Source organism: Moschus berezovskii, chromosome X (genome assembly GCF_049115385.1).
Source record: "Moschus berezovskii isolate FMDL1 chromosome X, NW_MosBer_1.0, whole genome shotgun sequence".
Taxonomy (NCBI): Eukaryota; Metazoa; Chordata; class Mammalia; order Artiodactyla; family Moschidae; genus Moschus; species Moschus berezovskii.
Window position 1 is genome coordinate 8,252,734 of NC_142488.1, and position 18,578 is coordinate 8,271,311.

The 18,578-nt window shown below is 47.8% G+C and overlaps 1 protein-coding gene across 2 annotated transcripts in view; it reads left to right on the forward strand.

Moving 5' to 3' along the window:
* SHROOM2 (shroom family member 2) overlaps positions 1-18,578 on the forward strand; it is a 137,888-nt gene that overhangs the window by 73,829 nt on the left and 45,481 nt on the right. The window contains exons 2-3 of one of the 2 annotated variants that reach the window (XM_088833546.1): positions 10,215-10,357; positions 11,887-12,006. In XM_088833546.1, the coding sequence (XP_088689672.1) occupies positions 10,257-10,357; positions 11,887-12,006 (221 nt within the window). In that variant the 5' untranslated portion in view covers positions 10,215-10,256. The remainder of the gene's footprint in view (positions 1-10,214; positions 10,358-11,886; positions 12,007-18,578) is intronic. The other variant, XM_088833545.1, reaches the window with a different exon arrangement.

Consider the following 18,578-nt stretch of genomic DNA (forward strand, 5'->3'; position numbering starts at 1 on the left):
GCGTCTCCTGCATTGGCAGGTGGATTCTTTTCCACTGCACCACCTGGGAAGCCCATATCCTTCTCTGTCTAATCTCCCCATTCTCATCTGTCTCCATCCCTGCTGCTGCTGCTAAGTCACTTCAGTCGTGTCCGACTCTGTGTGACCCCAGAGACAGAAGCCCACCAGGCTCCCCCGTCCCTGGGATTCTCCAGGCAAGAACACTGGAGTGGGTTGCCATTTCCTTCTCCAATGTGTGAAAGTGAAAAGTGAAAGTGAAGTTGCTCAGTCGTGTCCCACCCTTAGCGACCCCACAGACTACCAGGCTCCTCCATCCATGGCATTTTCTAGGCAAGAGTACTGGAGTGGCTTGCCATTGAATCTCTATAAATTTTACAGACATTGAGTTCCTCATTCAGAGCTTCAGTAAGTTTTTTTCATCTAACTAACTATGGTTGCACTGGGTCTTTGCTGCTGCCTATGGTCACTCTCTAGTTGTGGTATCTGGGCTCAAGGGTAAGTGAGCTCACTAGTTGCAGAGTATAGGCTTAGTTTAGTTGCTCCATGGTATGGGAGATTATCCCAGACTAGGGCTCAAAACCATGTCCCCTGTACTGGTAAGCAGTACAGTATTCCTACTGGAGCACCAGGAAGACCTTTAATAAGCTATAAAAGGTCATTTGTCAGAAATGTGATTCTGTTTTCTATTAGTAAAGTCAATTAGAAGCAACATATCAAAAGGCAGCAGGGAAGAAAAGAAACAACATTATGGGAAAAACTAACATTAAAAATAAATGCTGTCAAGGGACTTTCCTGCTGGTTCGGTGGCTAACAACACCCTGTGCTGCCTATTCAGGAGGCCTGGGTTTGGCCCCTAATCAGGGAAATAGATCCCACATACTGCAACTAAGACCCTTGACAGCCAAATAAATAAATAGTCTTTAAAAAATAAATAAATGCTGTATAAAATGATCATCTTTGGCCCTAAACAAGTATCATGTAATCGAAAAATCTAGACTGTGGTCCATACTGGTCGAAAAAATATTAAAAAACAGAACATACATTGTTGTTTTAAATTCAGTTAACCTCAGTGAAGTCCTCTGTCTCCATCCCTAGGCAAACGCTAATCCGACTTGTATGTCTGAGAAGAGCAGTTTTCCAGTGTTTTATGCCTGGGGCTTCCCTGGTGCTTCAAGTCAGGTAGAGAGATCGCCTGCAATGCAGGAGACCCAGATTCCATGTAGAACTCCACAACAGATCACATACTTGTTTGTTGTTTTTTTAAGTGATTATAAAGGCACTCAGCAGTGAATTCATTGACTGAGCCATCAACACACAAGTAATCCAATGTTGGAGGTTGACCAGATGGCAGAGGCGCTTCCTTACCCTTTAAGTACCTAACCACCCCAGGCATCTTAAGAGAAAAAAGGTGGCTTTTCTGATAAAGACTGAGGACAGCTTAGGTTTCTGATGGTGAGAGTGGCCAGTGCAGCTTGGGTTGTTCTGGGAGGTTCTGCGGAAAGACATATATGCACCTTAAGGCAAAACAGGGTTTGTGAACAACGTGGGCAGTTTTTTCTGGTTGGTTGGTCTGGTCTTTTTGTTTTTGTTTTTTTTTGTTTTATTTTGAAGGGAGGGGTCTATGCTAGGCCTTCATTGTTGCACAGGTTTGTCTCTAGTTGCAGCGAGCCAAGGTTGGGGAGGGAGGTCTACTCTATTTGTGGTGCGTGGGCTTCTCATTGCAGTGGCTTCTGTGGTTTCAGACCATGGGCTCAGAAGTGGTCACACATGGGCTTGGTTGCTCCGAGGCCTGGGGGATCTTCCCGGACCAGGGATCGAACACGCGTCCCCTGCATTGGCAGGCGGATGATTCTTCACCACTAGACCACCAGGGCAGTCCCAAAGGGGGAACTGTGGTGGACATACTGCCCTCCCGCTGGTGACGTCTGCTGGGTGTGTTTGTCCTTGCCGAGAGCAGAGCACCCAGGGGGCAGGTGAGGATGGCGGCGGGCTGGCTTCACAAAGCAGAGATGTCTGATTTCTCAGGCCCCGCATATCTTGTCATCATTTAGAAGCCAGGGCCAAGAGGGCAATGCCTTGGGGGACAGGAACCCCGATCACTGTCTGTCTGCAGCCAAGCTGAGAGCTGGCACCGCCTGCCTCCCAGGGTTGTGTTGTCATTGAACAAAGAAGGGTCACAGGAGCCCCATGGGTGCACATACGTCCTCCTCCACGACACCCAGGCTCATCCTGGCATCTGCCTGGAGTCAGAGGACTCAGGGAGCAGGGGAATCCACTGGCCTGCCTCGTGGGCACTTTGTTGTTCCCTCTTTGTTAGCCAAGGAACTGCTGCACACAGGGAAGTTCAGGTGAATGTGGGAATGTCTCCTGGTGTGTCTTCGGTACACCTGTCTTCCCTGCCCTGGAGATCCTGATGGGCAGGTGTGGGAGAGATATGGGCAACGGTATTTCCCTGAGGGCCACCTATATTTCCCTGAAGGCCACCTGTATTTCCCTGAGGGCCGCTGGCTGTTTTGCTGGGCAGCCACCACGGTCACGCCACTGGCTTAAGCAAATGCGCTTGGAAAAGGTTAAGACCCGAAACTGGGTCACTTGTGGTGCTCTCCAGATTAACGGGGGGGGGGGTGTCCGTAAGCCCCTCGCTGTTGGAGACGCACTGAGAAACGGGGTTCTCACCAGTGCTGGGTTCAGGCTGTGTCTGCTGGGTGCTGTCAAACATGCATTAAAAAACTCTGCGTGCATAGCACCCGAACCTCATCCACACTCCTCTGCTCCAGGCAAATGACCATACATTCAGCTCCTTTTTAGGAGCGCATGGAATTTCAATCACCGTATGGAAAATTTCTTCTGAGTATCGTGCCATAAACTATACCATGACGCTTGGAATGGCTCTTTCGGTCCTTCTGTCACATTCATCTGGTGAATACAAGTCTTGTTTACAATGAGCCTCGCCTGCTACTTCATCGTTCATCTCACTCTCGAGCGGTCCGCCCGCTGCCGTGAGCCGTTTTTCCAGGACCACACTGTCCATAAGGCAGATTCTTTGTTCTTTTCTGCCTCTTTATCGGACGCCTTAAAGCCTTCCGTGACTCTGATTACAGGCTAAGCTCACATTCAGGAGCAGATTAACATCCAGGGATGCAGGCTTTTGCTGCAGGAGGTGGTGAGGGTTAGCCAGACGCTGTGGCACAGTGACCCATTTAAAGAAGGCAGGTGTCCGCTCCTGTGACAGCACGCACCCCTGCTCGGAGCAGGTTTCCTGCCACATGTGTGGGTTTCTCCACAACCCTGAGCTACAGTGAGTTCTGCACCCAGCCAGCGTCGTGTCCGGCCTCCCGTCTGCCACTGGCTCCTCGGAGCTGTCCTGAGCAGGCGGCTCTGTGCCTGGCCCCAGCAGTGATAAGCGCAGATGCTCCTGAAGCTGCAAGAGAAAGAGAGGTGGCTAGGACCGAGCATGTTGTGTCTCCCCCTCCCCATCCCACCTCCCTCCCCCCTCTCCCTTCCCCCGCTCCCCTCCTGGAGAGCTCTTCCTGGGGCAGAAACTCTGTGTGTCTGTCTTAACCGGGATGCTTCTGCAGAGTGGTCTGAGAGCCATCATTCACATTTCAGGGGAAAAGTTTGTTTTGAGCGTTTGGGGGCTAATGGCCATTAGCCACTATGCCTGCTTTCTTGTTAAAATAGAGTAGACCCACGGGTTTATATTGGGCAGATGTTGACTTGCTTGGGCTGTTTTCTGTCGTTTTTATTACGTAAAATCAGGAGGGTAAAAAAAAAAAAAAAAACCCCAGAAAGATCAGACTTGTTTTTATTAAATAAAATTAGGAGGCGGGGATGGGGGGAACTTACATGAAACAGAACTGCTTTATTTGGGGAAAGGTTGCTTCTTTTCAGATGTAGATTTAGTGTATGGCTTAAGCAAGTGAATCAGGTGAATTAAGTGAAATGTTTTGTAGTCTGAGCCAAGAGGAGAGTGGTAAACAGTTAAGATTTGTGCTTCGCTGACAGGCATGCAAGTGATGTTGATGAAATGTGGTGCGGAAAAGGTGATGATTTCTAATATATTAAGGCATGCAGAGAATGTTGCACGTATCTTTGTTTGTACACTCTGAAGACTCACCAACTCTGTTGCCTATATTTAGTTATGTTAATGGTTGCACCTTTTTTTTTAACTTATATTTTTGTTATGTTAGTGGTTGCAACGCTGAGTGTCTGTGATATCTTGACCAAAATATCCATTGTAGGGTTGAAATGTAGCCAAGAAAGTTGTGTTGGTACCTTTATGAAAACATCGAGTTGAACGAAACCGTGTGTTCAGCACCTGGGGATGTGCGGTGTGATTTCTGGTGGTTTGGATAAAGCATTTTTAGTGTTGCTGGTGCTGGGTTGGGGCTTCACTGGTGGCTCAGTAGGTAAAGAATCCGCCTGCCAATCCAGGGTTCCATCCCTATGCATCGGGAAGATCCCCTGGAGATGGAAATGCAACCCACTCCAGTATTCTTGCCTGGAGAGTCCCATGGACAGAGGAGCCTGGAAGGCTACAGCCCCTGGGGTCACAAAAGAGTGGGACGCGACTAATCCACTAAACAACAGCAACAACAACGGTGCTGGGTGAGAAAGTCATCCCCCACCCCCCTTTTCAGAAGTTAACAGACGGTCCAGTCATTTGGGTGTGTTCTTTGTGTGTTCTTCTGCCTGTGTTCATTGTGTGACGTGTCTGTGTGGTGTTTCCTGCAAATACATCTGGGAAACACGAGTGGCTGAGACAGATATGCGTTTGTCCTGGCTAGGGGACAGATAAGGGCTGCCTCGGCTTCATGGGGTGGAACCCTGAAGCTTTGATCCCATGCGGATGCTGCCACTCGGCCGTGGCATTTGCCTAAAATGCTGCTTTGAGGTCTGGTGTCAGTTTCAGCCGTTGAGGTCACTTGGGAATTTTTATCTTCACTTCTTTTCTCCTTCTGTATAAAGGCAGGAAGTACTGGCCTCTGAATCGCCTTTCATCAAGAATGATGTCACCATCCACAGCTCCGTGTTGTCAGGTCACTGCTTGTGGAGGGGTGGAGGGAAACACTCCGCCGCTCTACAGCCGGCTCTGACGTGTGTTTTTTATTCATTCACGTACGTCGGAAGCGCTCCAGCCAGGAGGCCAGCGTCATCCCCTTGGTTTCTGCCCTTGGGGGCACTGGCAGCTGAGCTGGGTGATGGGCAGGGACCCGGAAAGCTCTGACAAGCGGTGATGGAAGGAAGGAGGGCTGGAAGCCGACTCCTGCGTTGAGCTGTCCTCTGAAGGCTGAGCCAGGTTGGAGACACAGACATGGACCTACGTCAGCAATGCTGGGCTGGCAGAGGGGATGCTCGGCAGAGGCGGTGGGGGTTAGCCCGGGGCTAGAGCTGTGCGTCTCAGACCCCAGCTCGCCTCTGAATGGCCAGGAGGCCTTGTGCCAGCACGGGCAGCCCGCCCAGGGAGCGCACGACAGCTGCGCAGAGGCCTGGGTGTCGCCCCCTGGCCACTGGGAGCCGCTGAGGGTTGCGGAGGGCCCGATCTGCAGAGCTGAGTTGCAGGGACCTTGGAGCGGTGGGAGGCAGAGACAGCTCTGGAGACGGAGAGGCTTGACCGGGGCAGGAAGGCAGCCGCAGCTCAGGGCGAGGCTTCCTTCAGTGCTGTTGTTCAGTCGCTCAGTCGTGTCTGACTCTTGGCGACCCCAGGGACGCCAACTCCCGGAGTTTGCTCAAACTCACGTCCAACGAGTCGCTGATGCCATCCAACCGTCCTTTCCTGTGTCACCCCCTTCTTTCATCTTTCCCATCATCAGGGTCTTTTCCAGTGAGTCAGCTCTTCACATCAGGTGTCCCAAGTATGGGGTTTCAGCTTCGGCATCAGTCCTTCCAATGAATAATCAGGACTGATTTCCCTTAGGATGGACTGGTTGGATCTCCCTGCAGTCCCAGGGACTCACACGAGTCTTCTCCTAGTATCTGTAGGGTGGTGCTTTTGGATGTGTTGGTTTCAAAACACTTAACCAAAAGGGTGTTTGCGGCTTTGGCTCTCCTCCAGCCAGGGCACGCTGTCAGCATCACGCAGACCTCGGTCCCTTTGCGTCCCGAAGCTGTGGCGGCTCCCTGCCTGTACTCAGTGGGAAGCATCTGCAGGACTTTCCAGGCTCTTATCTGCAAGGCCCTTCCCACCGCCATCCACTCCGACTCTTGCTTTTAGGATGCCCCCAGGCGTCACTTGGGGTTTTATTCCCCAAGAAGTCTCCCCATGGCCAGCGTCACCTGCAGCCCGCACACCCTGTGGTTCCCCTGTCATGGTGTCCAGCCAAGGCCCTGCCTTCCCCGCTGACCTCCCAGCCTGTAGACCCCGGGTTCTCAGGCCCACCGTGCTGCAGGTTGTGTTTATTTTCTGAGGCAGCGGCTGTTTTGCTGCATTTGGAAAGGTTAGGAAAATAACCCGGCATTCACATGATTTTTTATTGATTGATTTTGTTGAGAGAAGAATTCTCTGAGATTGTGGACATTTCACTCAAGGGCTTATTTTAATAATTCCGTTTTTAAAAACGCATTTTCAAGATCTGGATCCATTCTTAATATTCAGTGGTATTGTAGCAGGTTTAATATTTGTGATCTAAACCTCTTTTTAAAAAAGAAAAAGACTATCTGCCATATAAAGTTATTTTTAATATTGAAGTAAACTGGGATTCCCTTGTGGCTCAGAGGGCAAAGAGTGTGCCCACAGTGCGGGAGACCTGGGTTTGATCCCTGGGTTGGGAAGATCCCCTGGAGAAGGAAATGGTAACCCACTCCAGTACTCTTGCCTGGAAAATCCCATGGATGGAGGAGCCCGGCGGGCTACAGTTTCTTTTTCAAACTGAGATTAATTTTGGTGTGTACCTGGTGGAAATGGTTTCAGGAAACCCTCCTTAGGATGGATAATTTGATTTGGAAACTAGACAAGCCAGTGTTTTGCTAGTCAACACCGTAGCTTTTCAACATTTATGTGGAAGGAATAGTAAGCCGTGTTAAAAATGACACTTTCGGGACTTCCCTGGCAGTCCAGTGGTTAAGACTCCGTGCTTCCTGTGCAGAGGGCCCAGGTTTGTTCCCAGGTCAGGGAACTAGGATCCTGCGTGCCACATGGCCCCCCAAAAAGACATTTTAGAAAGAGTGACAGTGGCATAGAGAAATGCTCACCCAACCCGGCAGGCTGCAGAGAGAAATGCCCCACTGGGTCTGCAGGACTCTTTGAACTATCTAAAACAGGGGGGGAGAAATGCAGAGATATGTTGTTACTCACACCATCTTTAGGTTACGGGTTATTCTACTAGTCCATGGCATTTCTCTAGGCCAGAATACTGGAGTGGGTAGCCTTTCCCTTCTCCAGGGGATCTTCCCAACCCAGGGATCAAACTCAGGTCTCCCGCATTGCAGGCGGATTCTTTACCAGCTGAGCCACCAGGGAAGCTGTTCCTTGTCTCACCGGCCTTCTAATTTTAAAATGTGTCACGTTTTCTACAATACGCGTATTTTTTTTTAAAGATTGTCCGAGCCACAGTAGCCATTGGAGTAGAAAGGATGTCTATCCTATTTGCTGGGGTGACCAGTCACACTGTTAGTCTCCCGGTGGGCATGGCTTGGACTCAGCTTCGGTGCGTTTCCAGAGCTGCTGGAGTTCAGAGCTGCCCGCACGGCTGGGGGGCGTCAGCACCCCCTGCCCTGGCCAGATCTGGGGTCTTTTCTCCCAAGCATCCCTCCCTGGCCACACGGCTTTGGGCATCTCTGGGCTGAGCTGTGCCAGCCTCCTCCCTCCCGGGAAGGGGTGTCCTTGCTGGTTTCCCACGGCCAAGCTGGCTTGTGTCCGACTGGGGCCCGTGGTGGGGGCAGGGGACGTTCCTTCCATAGCACTCAGGCCCATTCCTGTTTTTGATGTCTTCTGGGGGCTCTGCGTCCCCGATGGCTCAAGAGCACTTTAGCTTCGCTGTGGGTCTTCCGTAGCTATACACATGAGGCGGTTAACCCCGAGCAGGTATCCCTTGCCTCCTCACATTGGGGTGTCTTGTTCGCCTGTGGGCCATGCCTAGTGGCTCAGAGGGCAAAAGTATCTGCCTGCAATGCAGAGAGACCTGGGTTCGATCTCCGGGATCGGGAAGATTCCCCTGGAGAAGGGAAATGGCAAACCTACTCCAGTGCTCTTGCCTGGAGAAAATCCCATGGACAGAGGAGCGTGGTAGGCTTACAGTCCACGGGATCGCAAAGAGCCGGATGTGACTGAGCGACCCTGCTGGCTCACTGGTGGCCTGTGCTGCCCTCACGGCCCCATGCTGGTGGGCTCCCAGTGGTTGAAAGCCATGCAAGTGTTTATCTTGTGTAGGAAGAAACACAGTTCTCCTGAGATGATCATCTTACATCTGCCCCTCCTGTGTCTGTTCCACCTGGGGACTCTTGGTGGCACCAGAGCAGCATTTGGTCCCCTGCATTTTGCTGCCCAGTCTGGTCCCAATGACTGTGACGCCAGAGATCAGCTCTCAGCCAATCGCCCTCCTCTCTCTCATCCAGACAACCCCAGGGGCCACCTCCCCGGTGGTCCAGTGGTTAAAGATCTGCCTTGTAATACAGGAGATGCCGGTTCGAGCCCTGGTCCGGAAACCAGAATCCCACGTGCTGTGTGGCAGGAAAGCCCGCATGCCACAACTAGACGGTCTGTATGCCCCACGGGATGCAATGAAGATCCTGGTGTGCCACAACTGAGATCCGATAAATAAATAAAAGAAATAAATAAGTTCTTAAAAATTTAAAAAACCCCCGCCGTTTTAGCTGCCAGAGGGGCTGACGAACCACCTGAAAAGAGAAAGTCGTTCAGTTGTGTCCGACTCTTTGCAACCCCATGGACTATACAGTCCGTGGAAAATTCTCCAGGCCAGAATACTGGAGTGGGTAGCCTTTCCCTGCTCCAGGGGATCTTCCCGACCCAGGGATGGAACCCAGGTCTCCTGCACTGCAGGCAGATTCTTTACCAGCTGAGCCAGCAGGGAAGCCCAAGAATACTTCCTGACCCAGGAAACTGAACCACGGTCTCCTGCATTGCAGGTGGATTCTTTACCAGCTGGGCCATCAGGGAGCCTCCCTTGATTCCCAAATATATTTACTGTGCTCTCAGAAAGTCTGAAGATCTGACAGAAGCACACACATTTTAGGAAAATTTCACTGTCCCCAGTAGCCCCAGTTCCTTACTTAGAGCTTGCGGGTACCACCCTTTCCACTGTGCTCTCATTTGTTTTTAAAAGCCATAATTAGCACTGTGACTGTTGGCTGTGTCTTCTCAAAGTAGAAACACGTATCTGTGTATGGACATTGTTTAGTCACTCAGTCGGGTTTAACTCTTTGTGACCCCATGGACTGTAGCCCACCAGGCTCCTCTGTCCATGGGATTCTCCAGACAAGAATCCTGGAGTGGGTTGCCATCTCCTCCTCCAAGGGGATCTTCCCGACCCAGGGATCGAACCCACATCTCCTGCATCTCCTTGCATTGGCAGGTTGCCTCTTTACCACTGAGCCACCCGGGAAACCCGTGTGTAGACATACTTGGCTGAATTGTGCTTCGCAGATCCTGGTGTTTTTTTAATTTTTAAACAAACATTGTGGCAGCCCTCTCAAGCCATTAGTGCTGTTAGTCTGTTTAGTGACAGTTTTCCAAGAGAACCTGTTCGCTTTGTCTGCCTCTGTCTCACATTTTGGTAATTCTCACGCTGTTTCACACTTTTCCACCATCACATTTGTGACAGTCTCTGTGGTCAGTGATCTTTGATTTCACTCGCGTTACTGCTTGGACTCTGAAGGCTCCGAGGATGGTTAGCATTTTTTAATTCAAAATAAGGTCTGTACATTGTTTTCGTAGACATGCTATTGCAGAGTTAGTAGACTCCGGTGTAGTGTAAACACAACTTTTATATGCACTGGGAAACCAAAGCATTCGCGTGGCTAGCTTTATTAGGATATTTGCTTCACTGTGAGGGTCTGGAGCCCAACTTAGAATCTCTCTGAGGTCCGCCTATATTATCTTTTAAAATAGGATGAGAAACATTTAACTCCTCTCAGGGCGCAGGACTGCCCCAGTAAACCAGCTCCTTTCACACTCTTTCCAGTTTACAGAGTTGCAGTACTTTGCCATAAGGTGTGAGGCCTTTCCTTTTCCGAGCCTCTCTTTCCTTTGCCTGCAGTCTGTCTAGTTTTCTCCCTTCGTTAATTACCTGTGAAGGAAGATGAAAGACGTTCTGGATATGATAGCACAGAAAAAGCCGTCTGAAAATGAAATTCAAGTGGCCAGAAGCTTCCTGACGAGGATCCTGAGAAACTCCATGAGGTACAGTCCTGCTTTTACAATCGCTTTACTCCTGAGGTGCGGTGGATTCATCCGTTTTATGCTTCAGTTCCTAGGCAGTTATCATCAAGTCAACACCTTCCGCATTTTTGCCACCCATGGATTTTTGTTTGTTTGTTTCCTAGTTAATCATCTGAGTCATCAGAAGGTTTGTGTTGTAAATAACTTTCTGGGTTTCCATTACTGTTCGTTATTGCATAAGAGTCTTTACTGTTCTTGCCTGTTGGAAAGAATGCTTGACATCTGTCAGGTACTTAGAGACTCACTTGTGCCCTTTAGCTCCGATCTGGAGTTGCCCGTGGCGAGGCTAGGTCCGTCCTAAATTGCAGGAGGAGGAGAGGCAAGTGTGCACCGTCTCCTCACGCAGCAGCTTGCCCTGGAGGCTCTGTGACGTTCATACGGCAGCTGCACGGATTTCAGACACCTGGGCAGGTGTGGTCACACCTTAATAAGCCGTCATAGATGGTGGTGACTGGCAGGGGCAGGGAGGGCACCTGTGATGTTCAGAAGCCCTGGCAGGAATGGACTGGAGCCTACTGGTCTAGGGCATGGTGATACCCACGATGGGGACCCTTAGATGACTTCAGACACTCTGACAGGCTCAGGGCAATACGTGTCCACTGATCCCCTTTAGGGCTTCCCTGGTGGCTCAGATGGCAAAGAATCTGCCTGCAATGCCAGAGAGCCGGGTTTGATCCCTGGGTTGGGAAGATTCCCTGGAGAAGGAAATGGAAACCCACTCCAGTATTCTTGCCAGGAGAATCCCGTGGACAGAGGAGCCTGGCAGGCTACAGTCCATGGGGTTGCAAAGAGTTGGTTACCACTGAATGACTAACACAGACACACATACACACACTAATGCCATGGTAGGGGAGCCTGGCAGGCTACAGTCCATGGGTTTGCAAAGATTCAGATACGACCGAGTGACTAACACAGACACACACACACTCCCCACTGACTACAGGACAGCCATGTTCGCTTAAGTGAGTGGGTAAATAAATGCACCCAATCCTGTGACACCCAGCTTGAGCTTTCTGCAGCCCACGCCTTCTCCTCAAGGAGGCCAGGGGTGTCTGCAGAGTTGCACTGACGCGGGCAAGACAAAATATGCCGCTGTGGTTTTTGGTGGGGAGATGGGAAAGGGACGGCAAGATCTATCTATCTTCTTACGGCGAAGAAATTTGGAGGAGTTCACTGGCAGTTGAGTGGTTACGACCCAGCTTCCAGGGCAAGGACTGTGGTTTTGATCCCAGTCAGGAAACCAGGATTCCACTATGCCAAAAAAAAAAAAAAAATCCAAATACTTAAAAACATGTTTAAAAAGAAGCAGAATGATTTTGGCAGCCCAAGGGCCAATTCGCACCTGGGAGCCACTGATTGTCACTCGGAGCTCAGATCAGTCACGAATGGTTTCCTCCTATCAGTCCTTTCTTGGCATGAAGCGTTTCTCGGTGTGATGTCCCTGAGTCATCTGCATCCTTGGTTTTTTTTTTTTTTTTTTTTACCCCCAGGAGGAATGAGCTGAGCTGGAGGCCACACTCCTGGCATGCCACCAAGTTCTCCGACGGCCACTCCGAGCCAGCCGCACCTCTGTTTCCCTGCCCCTCTCGGCCGAGCGGGTACCACGCCAGGTAGGCGCACCTTCTGCCTTCTTCCCGCTCTCCCCCGGGGGTTGGGGAGCTGCTTTCGCTTTCTGCCACACCGCTGACAGCCCTGCCCTGTCGTCACCACCTGTTTCTTTTCCTTCCTGTTTGCAGTGCAGTTCATTTACCATAGTCTCCATTTAAGCTCTGCAGCATAGCGAGTCCCAATTTGTCAAGATGCTGCTCCCATCTAACGGGCTTCCCAGGTAGCTCAGCTGGAGAAAGGATCCACCTTGCAGTGCAGGAGACCCTGGTTCAATTCCTGGGTCCGGAAGATCCCCTGGGGAAGGGAGAGGCTACCCATTCCAGTGTTCTTGGAATATAGGAGACCCTGGTTCAATTTGGGTCTGGAAGATCCCCTGGGGAAGGGATAGGCTACCCACTCCAGTGTTCTTGGAATGCAGGAGTCCCTGTTTCAATTCCTGGGTTGGGAAGTTCCCCTGGAGAAGGGATAGGCTACCCACTCCAGTGTTCTTGGGCTTCCCTGGTTCGATCCCTGGCTTGGGAAGATTCCCCTGGAGGAAGGCATAGTAACCCACTCCAGTATTCTGGCCTGGAGAATCCCCATGGACAGAGGACCCTGGCGGGCTACCATCCATGGGGTCGCAGAGAGTTGGACACGACTGCGCAACTAAGCACAGCGCACACATCCTCCATTGAAAGTTATTGTGAAATATTGGCTATGTTCCCTGTGCCATACAATATAACCTTGTAGTGTCTTTTATCCTGTGTACTTTACTGCCCTGCCTCTATCCTGCCCTTCCCCCCGACTGGTAATCACTAGTTCCTTCTGTGTGTCTGTAAATCTGCTTCTGTTGTCTATCTTTGTTATTGTCATTGCTGTTGATTTTGATTCCACAGATAAGTGACATCACGCAGTATTTGTTTTTCTCCGCCTTAGTTCATCAGACATAATGCCCTCCAGGCCCGTCCTTGTTGATAAGAATGGCAAAATTTCATTCTTTTTTTTTTATGGCTGAGCAGTATTCCATTGTATGTGTTTGTGTGTGTGATATATGCCACATGCTCTTTAATCTGTTCACCTGTTGATGGACTTTTAGGTTACTTCCATATCTTGAGCACTGTAAATAATGCTGCTATGAACATTGGGGCGCGTGTTAATCTTTTTGAATTAGTGTTCTCATTTTGGGGGAGGGGACTTTATATATCAAGGAGTGAAATGGCTGTGTCCTGTGTTAGTTCTCTTTTTAGCTTTCTAGGCACTTGCATGCTGTTTTCCAATAGTGAACCGGGGTTCCCTTTTCTCCGTATCCTCACCAGCTTTTGTTATTTGTTGTCTTGTTGATGACAGACCTTCTGACAGGTGTGAGGGGGATCACTTCATAGTGGTTTTTGGTTTGCGTTTCTCTGGTTACTGATGCTGAGCAGCTTTTTGTGTGCCATCTGTATGTCTCCTTTGGGAAAATGCCTATTCAGGCCATTATTTATTAATGTATTTTTGGCCCATATGCGTCATGTGGGATCTTAATGCCTCAACTAGGGATAGAACTCTCCACCCCTGCAGGGGAAGGGCAGAGTCTTAACCACTGGACTCCCAGGGAAGTCCCTTCTGCCTGTTTTTTTAATCAGGTATTTGTTTTTCAGATAGAGTTGGATCTGTTTATTTTTTACACATTAACCCCTCATCAGTCATGTCATTGGCAAATATTTCCTCCCATTCAGTGGGTTCTCTTTTCATTTCGTTGATGGTTTCCTTTCCTCTGAAAAAACCTTTCAATTTAATTAGGTCCCGTTTGCGTATTTTTGCAGATCCCCAAAAATACGGCTACAATTTATGTGAAAGGGTGTTCTGCCTGTGTTTTCCTCTGGTAGTTTTATGGTTTCTGGTCTTAAATTTAAGTGCTTAATCCTTTTTGAGTTTTTTTTTTTTAATATCATGTTAGAGAATGTTCTGGTTCCATTCTTTTACATGTAGCTATCCAGTTTTCCCAGCATGACTTATTGAAGAGGCTATCTTTTCTCCACTGCATATCCTTGCCTCCTTTGTCATAGACTAGTTGGCGATAAGTGTGTGGTTTTGTGCCACTACCATACTATTTTGATGACTATAGCTTTGTAGTGTAGTCTGATACCTCCATCTCTCTTCTTCTTTCTCAAGATTGTTTTGGCTCTTCAGGGTCTTTGATGGTACTATGCAGATTTTAAAATTGATGTGTTCTAGTTTTGTGAAAAATGCCATTGGTGTTTTGATAGGGATAGCTTTGAATCTGTAGATTGCTCTGAGCAGTATGGTCATTTTAACAATATTCTTCCAGCCCATGGTATATATTTCCATCCTGTGTATGGCATTTTCAGCTTCTTTTGTCAGTATCTTATAGTTTTCTGACTATAGGGCTTTTACCTCCTTGGTTAGATTTTTTTCGTAGGGTGTGTGTGTGTGTGTGTGAGATTTTTTTCGTAGGGTGTGTGTGTGTGTTAGATTTTTTTCGTAGGGTGTGTGTGTTAGATTTTTTTCGTAGGGTGTGTGTGTGTTAGATTTTTTTCGTAGGTTGTGTGTGTGTGTGTGTTAGATTTTTTTCGTAGGGGGTGTGTGTGTGTGTGTAAGTGTGTGTAATTTATTTTTTATTTTCTCCACACTGGGGGGCATATGGTATCTTGATTTCCCAACCAGGGATCAGATGCACACCCCTCACAGTGAAAGCTGGGAGTCTTAAGCTCTGGAGCACCAGGGAAGTTGTGGTACTTAATTCTTTTTAATGCAGTTGTAAATATGATTGTTTCCTCAGTTTCTCTGTCTGATGGTTCGTTGTTAGTATGCGACACATTTATGTTAATTTCATATCCTGCAACTTGACCAAATTCATTGATGTGTTGTAGGAGTTTTTTGGTGACATCTTTAGGATTTTCTATATATAATATCACGTCATCTGCAAACAGAGACAGTTTTACTTCTTCCTCTCCAGCTTGAATTCCTTTTATTTCTTTTTCTTTGATTGCTGTGGCTAGGAGTTCCAAAACTTTGTTGAATGAAAGTGATGAGAGTGGGTATCCTTGCCTTGTTCCTGAAATGCTTTCAGCTTTTCACTGTTGAGTATGATCTTTCTGTGGCTTTTGCATATATGGCCTTCATTATGTTGAGGTACGTCCCCTCTATGTCCACATGGTTGAGTTTTTATCAAAATAGATGCTGAATTTTATCAAAAGCTTTTTATGCATCTCTTGAGATGATCATATGGTTTTTACTCTTAAGTTTGTTAATGTTGTGTATCTCATTGGTTAATTTGCAGATACAGAAGCATCTGGTATATCCTGGGATAAATTCCACTTGATCATGGTGTATGATCCTTTCAGTGAATTTTTTTTTATTCAGTTTGGTAATATTTTATTGAGGACTTTTTCATCTGTGTTCATCAGTGATACTAGCCTGTAATTTTATTTTTTTTGTGTGTGATATCTCTCTGGTTTTGGTATCACAGTGATGCTGGCCATGTAGAATGAGTTCAGAAGCATTCCTTCCTTTGCAGGTTTTGCAGTAGTTTGAGATGGAAAGGTGTTAACTCTTCTCTGAAAGTTTGGTAGAGTTCACCTGTGAAGCCATCTGGTCCTGGACTTTTGTTTGATGGGAGTTTTTTTTTTTTTTTTTCAATTAGATTGAGCTTGTTGCTGCTAATTAGTTTGTTCATATTTTCTACTTTCTGGTTTGATCTTGGGAAATTATACATTTCTTGAAAATTTTCCATTTCTCTTGATTGTCCATTTTATTGGCATGTAGTTATAATTATCCCATAAGATCCTTTGTGTTTCTGTGGTATCAGTTGTAATTTCTTTCATTTCTGACTTTACTGATTTTTGGGTCCTCTTGTTTCTTGAATCTCACTAAAGGTTTATCAATTTGGTTCATCTTTTCAAATATCAGGTTTTAGTATGATCTCTCTTAGTGTTTTTTAGTGTATATTTCATTTATTTCTGCTCTCATGTTCATGATTTCTTTCCTTCTACTAACTTTGGAGTTTGTGTGTTCCTTTTTCTAGTCCCTTTAGATATAGGGTTAGAGTATTTGAGTTTTTTTGTTTCTTTCCTAAGATAAACTTGCATTGCTGTAAACTTCCCTCTTAGAATTGCTTTTTCCGCATCCCGTAGGTTGTGGATTGTTATTTTGTACGGTGCCTTTCCTGACTTCAGAATGATGTTCCTTTTCTGATGAGAAAAGTGTATGGATGCATCATTACTGGAACGATTCCTTTTTCCACTGAGTAGGCAGATGTCTAATACTTGAAAACAAAACAAAATACCAGGAGAAAGGACGGGCAGGCATGCTTTCTCATTTATGTCGTCTCATTGATAAATTGGTTTTGGCCAAATCCCTTTGAGCCAGCTGAGTGGGATGGCCGTGCATATCACCACCCTTCTTTAGAGATTTTTACGTGCAGATTAAAAGGCAGGAGTCACTTACATGTTGAGCAGGTGTATTTTGCCAGAGCTCCCCGGGGGATTCTGTGCTGCACCAGCACCCTCTCTCCTGGATGCTTTGTGGAGGTACAGGGGAAACCAAGGGCCTTCACAGCCCATGAGCCAGGCTTGGGACCAGCCTTGGGGGCCTGGTGGTTTCTGGGTGACTGTGAGACAGAGGGCCTGAGAATTAATGAGTTGGTAGAAAGGGGAGGGCTGGTCAACGTGGCTTACCTGGAGCCCACATTTCAGGGTCAGAAGGGCCAATGCCACCCCCAGACAGCACCTTGGGGCTGTTGGCTGGGAGATGCTTCTGCTGGCCACAGGGAGCTGACCAGTCACCTCAGGCGAGTGACCAGTGTCCTCACTAGTCCATTAGAAGGATAATGGTAACAGCCAGTAGTGTGCCTCTTTGGGGGTGTGTATACAAGTGTCTGTGTGAGTGCCTCGTGTATTTGTTTGTATGTGAATGTGTGTGTGTACGTGTGTACATATACATGATATGCATGACTGTATGTGTGTCTGTGTGTATTCGGAGCTAACATAACTATCTCAATTTTTGACTATTAATAAATGTCTGCTGTAAAGGAAAATGCATCTTAAACAGAATATTCCTGGAACTTCCCTGGTGGTCCAGTGGCTAGGGTTCCGAGCTCCAAGGTCCCCAGATTAGATTCCTGGTCAGGGAAATAGATCCCACATTCCGCAACTAAGTCTTGGCATGGCGCAGCTAAGGAGCCCATGGGCCGCCACAAAGAAATGGCCCAGCTAAATAAGTAAGTACAATATTACCTATTTACAGCCGTAAGAGTTGGTAGTATTTGGAGCCCAGGGTACTTTGGAAAAACCCAGGTTATCATCCCAGTGGTAACACTTAAGTGAAAAAGTGGGCCTCGGAGTGCATTATGGCAGTGACTTCATGTAATAGGATCTCCATGAAGCCCATTTGGCTGCTTTTGACTTAAGACAGCCATATGCCCTGCAGAAACCGCACTGAGCTTTATTTCTATCTGCTTGGATTTGGAATCTCCCGGAAAAATTCACTCAGGAAGGCGGGAGACAGGATGGAGAGAAACGTGGTCCGTTTCTGGGAGGGGATCTGGTCTGTCCTCCAAGGACACGGTGTGGAGCCCAGTATTCATTGCACCCCACTCCCGTCACGTGACTGAGCCAGCTCACACTCTTGTCTCTTCCCAGGTCACACATTTTTCTTTATATTGCTTCCTCTCAAATCTCAAGTAGATGCAGTCCCCCACCACCCCGCCTTGAAGCATGAATGTTCCAGCTTTGTTGAGCTTTAATGAAAGCACTTTACATGCCTGGATAAATAGTTTCACCATTGAGAGCTTTAAGGGTGCAATATTGTCCTATCAAAAAAAAAAGTGCATACCATAGTCTTAAAACATTAAAAAAATGCTAATCATTGTCTGAGCTTTCAGTGATTGGCAGTCCTTTTGCAATAGTAACATGAACAATCACAAATCACCATGAGAAATAATAATGAAAAAATTCTGAAATACTGCAATAATTTAAAAAATGTGGCAGAGTGAACGGTGTTGGGGAAAATGGCACCTATAGGCTTGCTCGATGCAGAACTGCCACAAACCTTCAATTTGGGGGGCAGGGAGGAAGCAGCATCAGTGAAGTGCAGTAAAGTGAGGAATGCCTGTAATTTAATATTTGGGTTTTGCAAATATAATCTTATCTCCGAACTTGCCTTTTTAAGTTGAAGATCCTTCTCTTTTGATGGCCTTCCTTGTGCTAGCAGTGCATAGCATGAATTATTTCATGCACTGAACTACAGGCTCACGAACTCCTTCCGCAAGGGGCCAGATACACTTTCTAGCTGGCGGGCAGGTGTCTTTGGCAGCTTGGAGAAGGAAATGGCAACCCACTCCAGTGTTCTTGCCTGGAGAATCCCAGGGACGGCGGAGCCTGGTGGGCTGTCGTCTGTGGGGTCGCACAGAGTCGGACTCGACTGAAGCGACTTAGCAGCAGCAGCAGCAGCTCTGGCTTTGGAGCCCTGCACACAGCCATGACCGTGTTCCCCTCAAGGTCTATATTTATGAGCACTGAAATTTGAATTTCAGATCGTTTTTATGGATCACGTGGTACTCTTTGAATTCTGCCCGCTACCCCCACTAGAATAC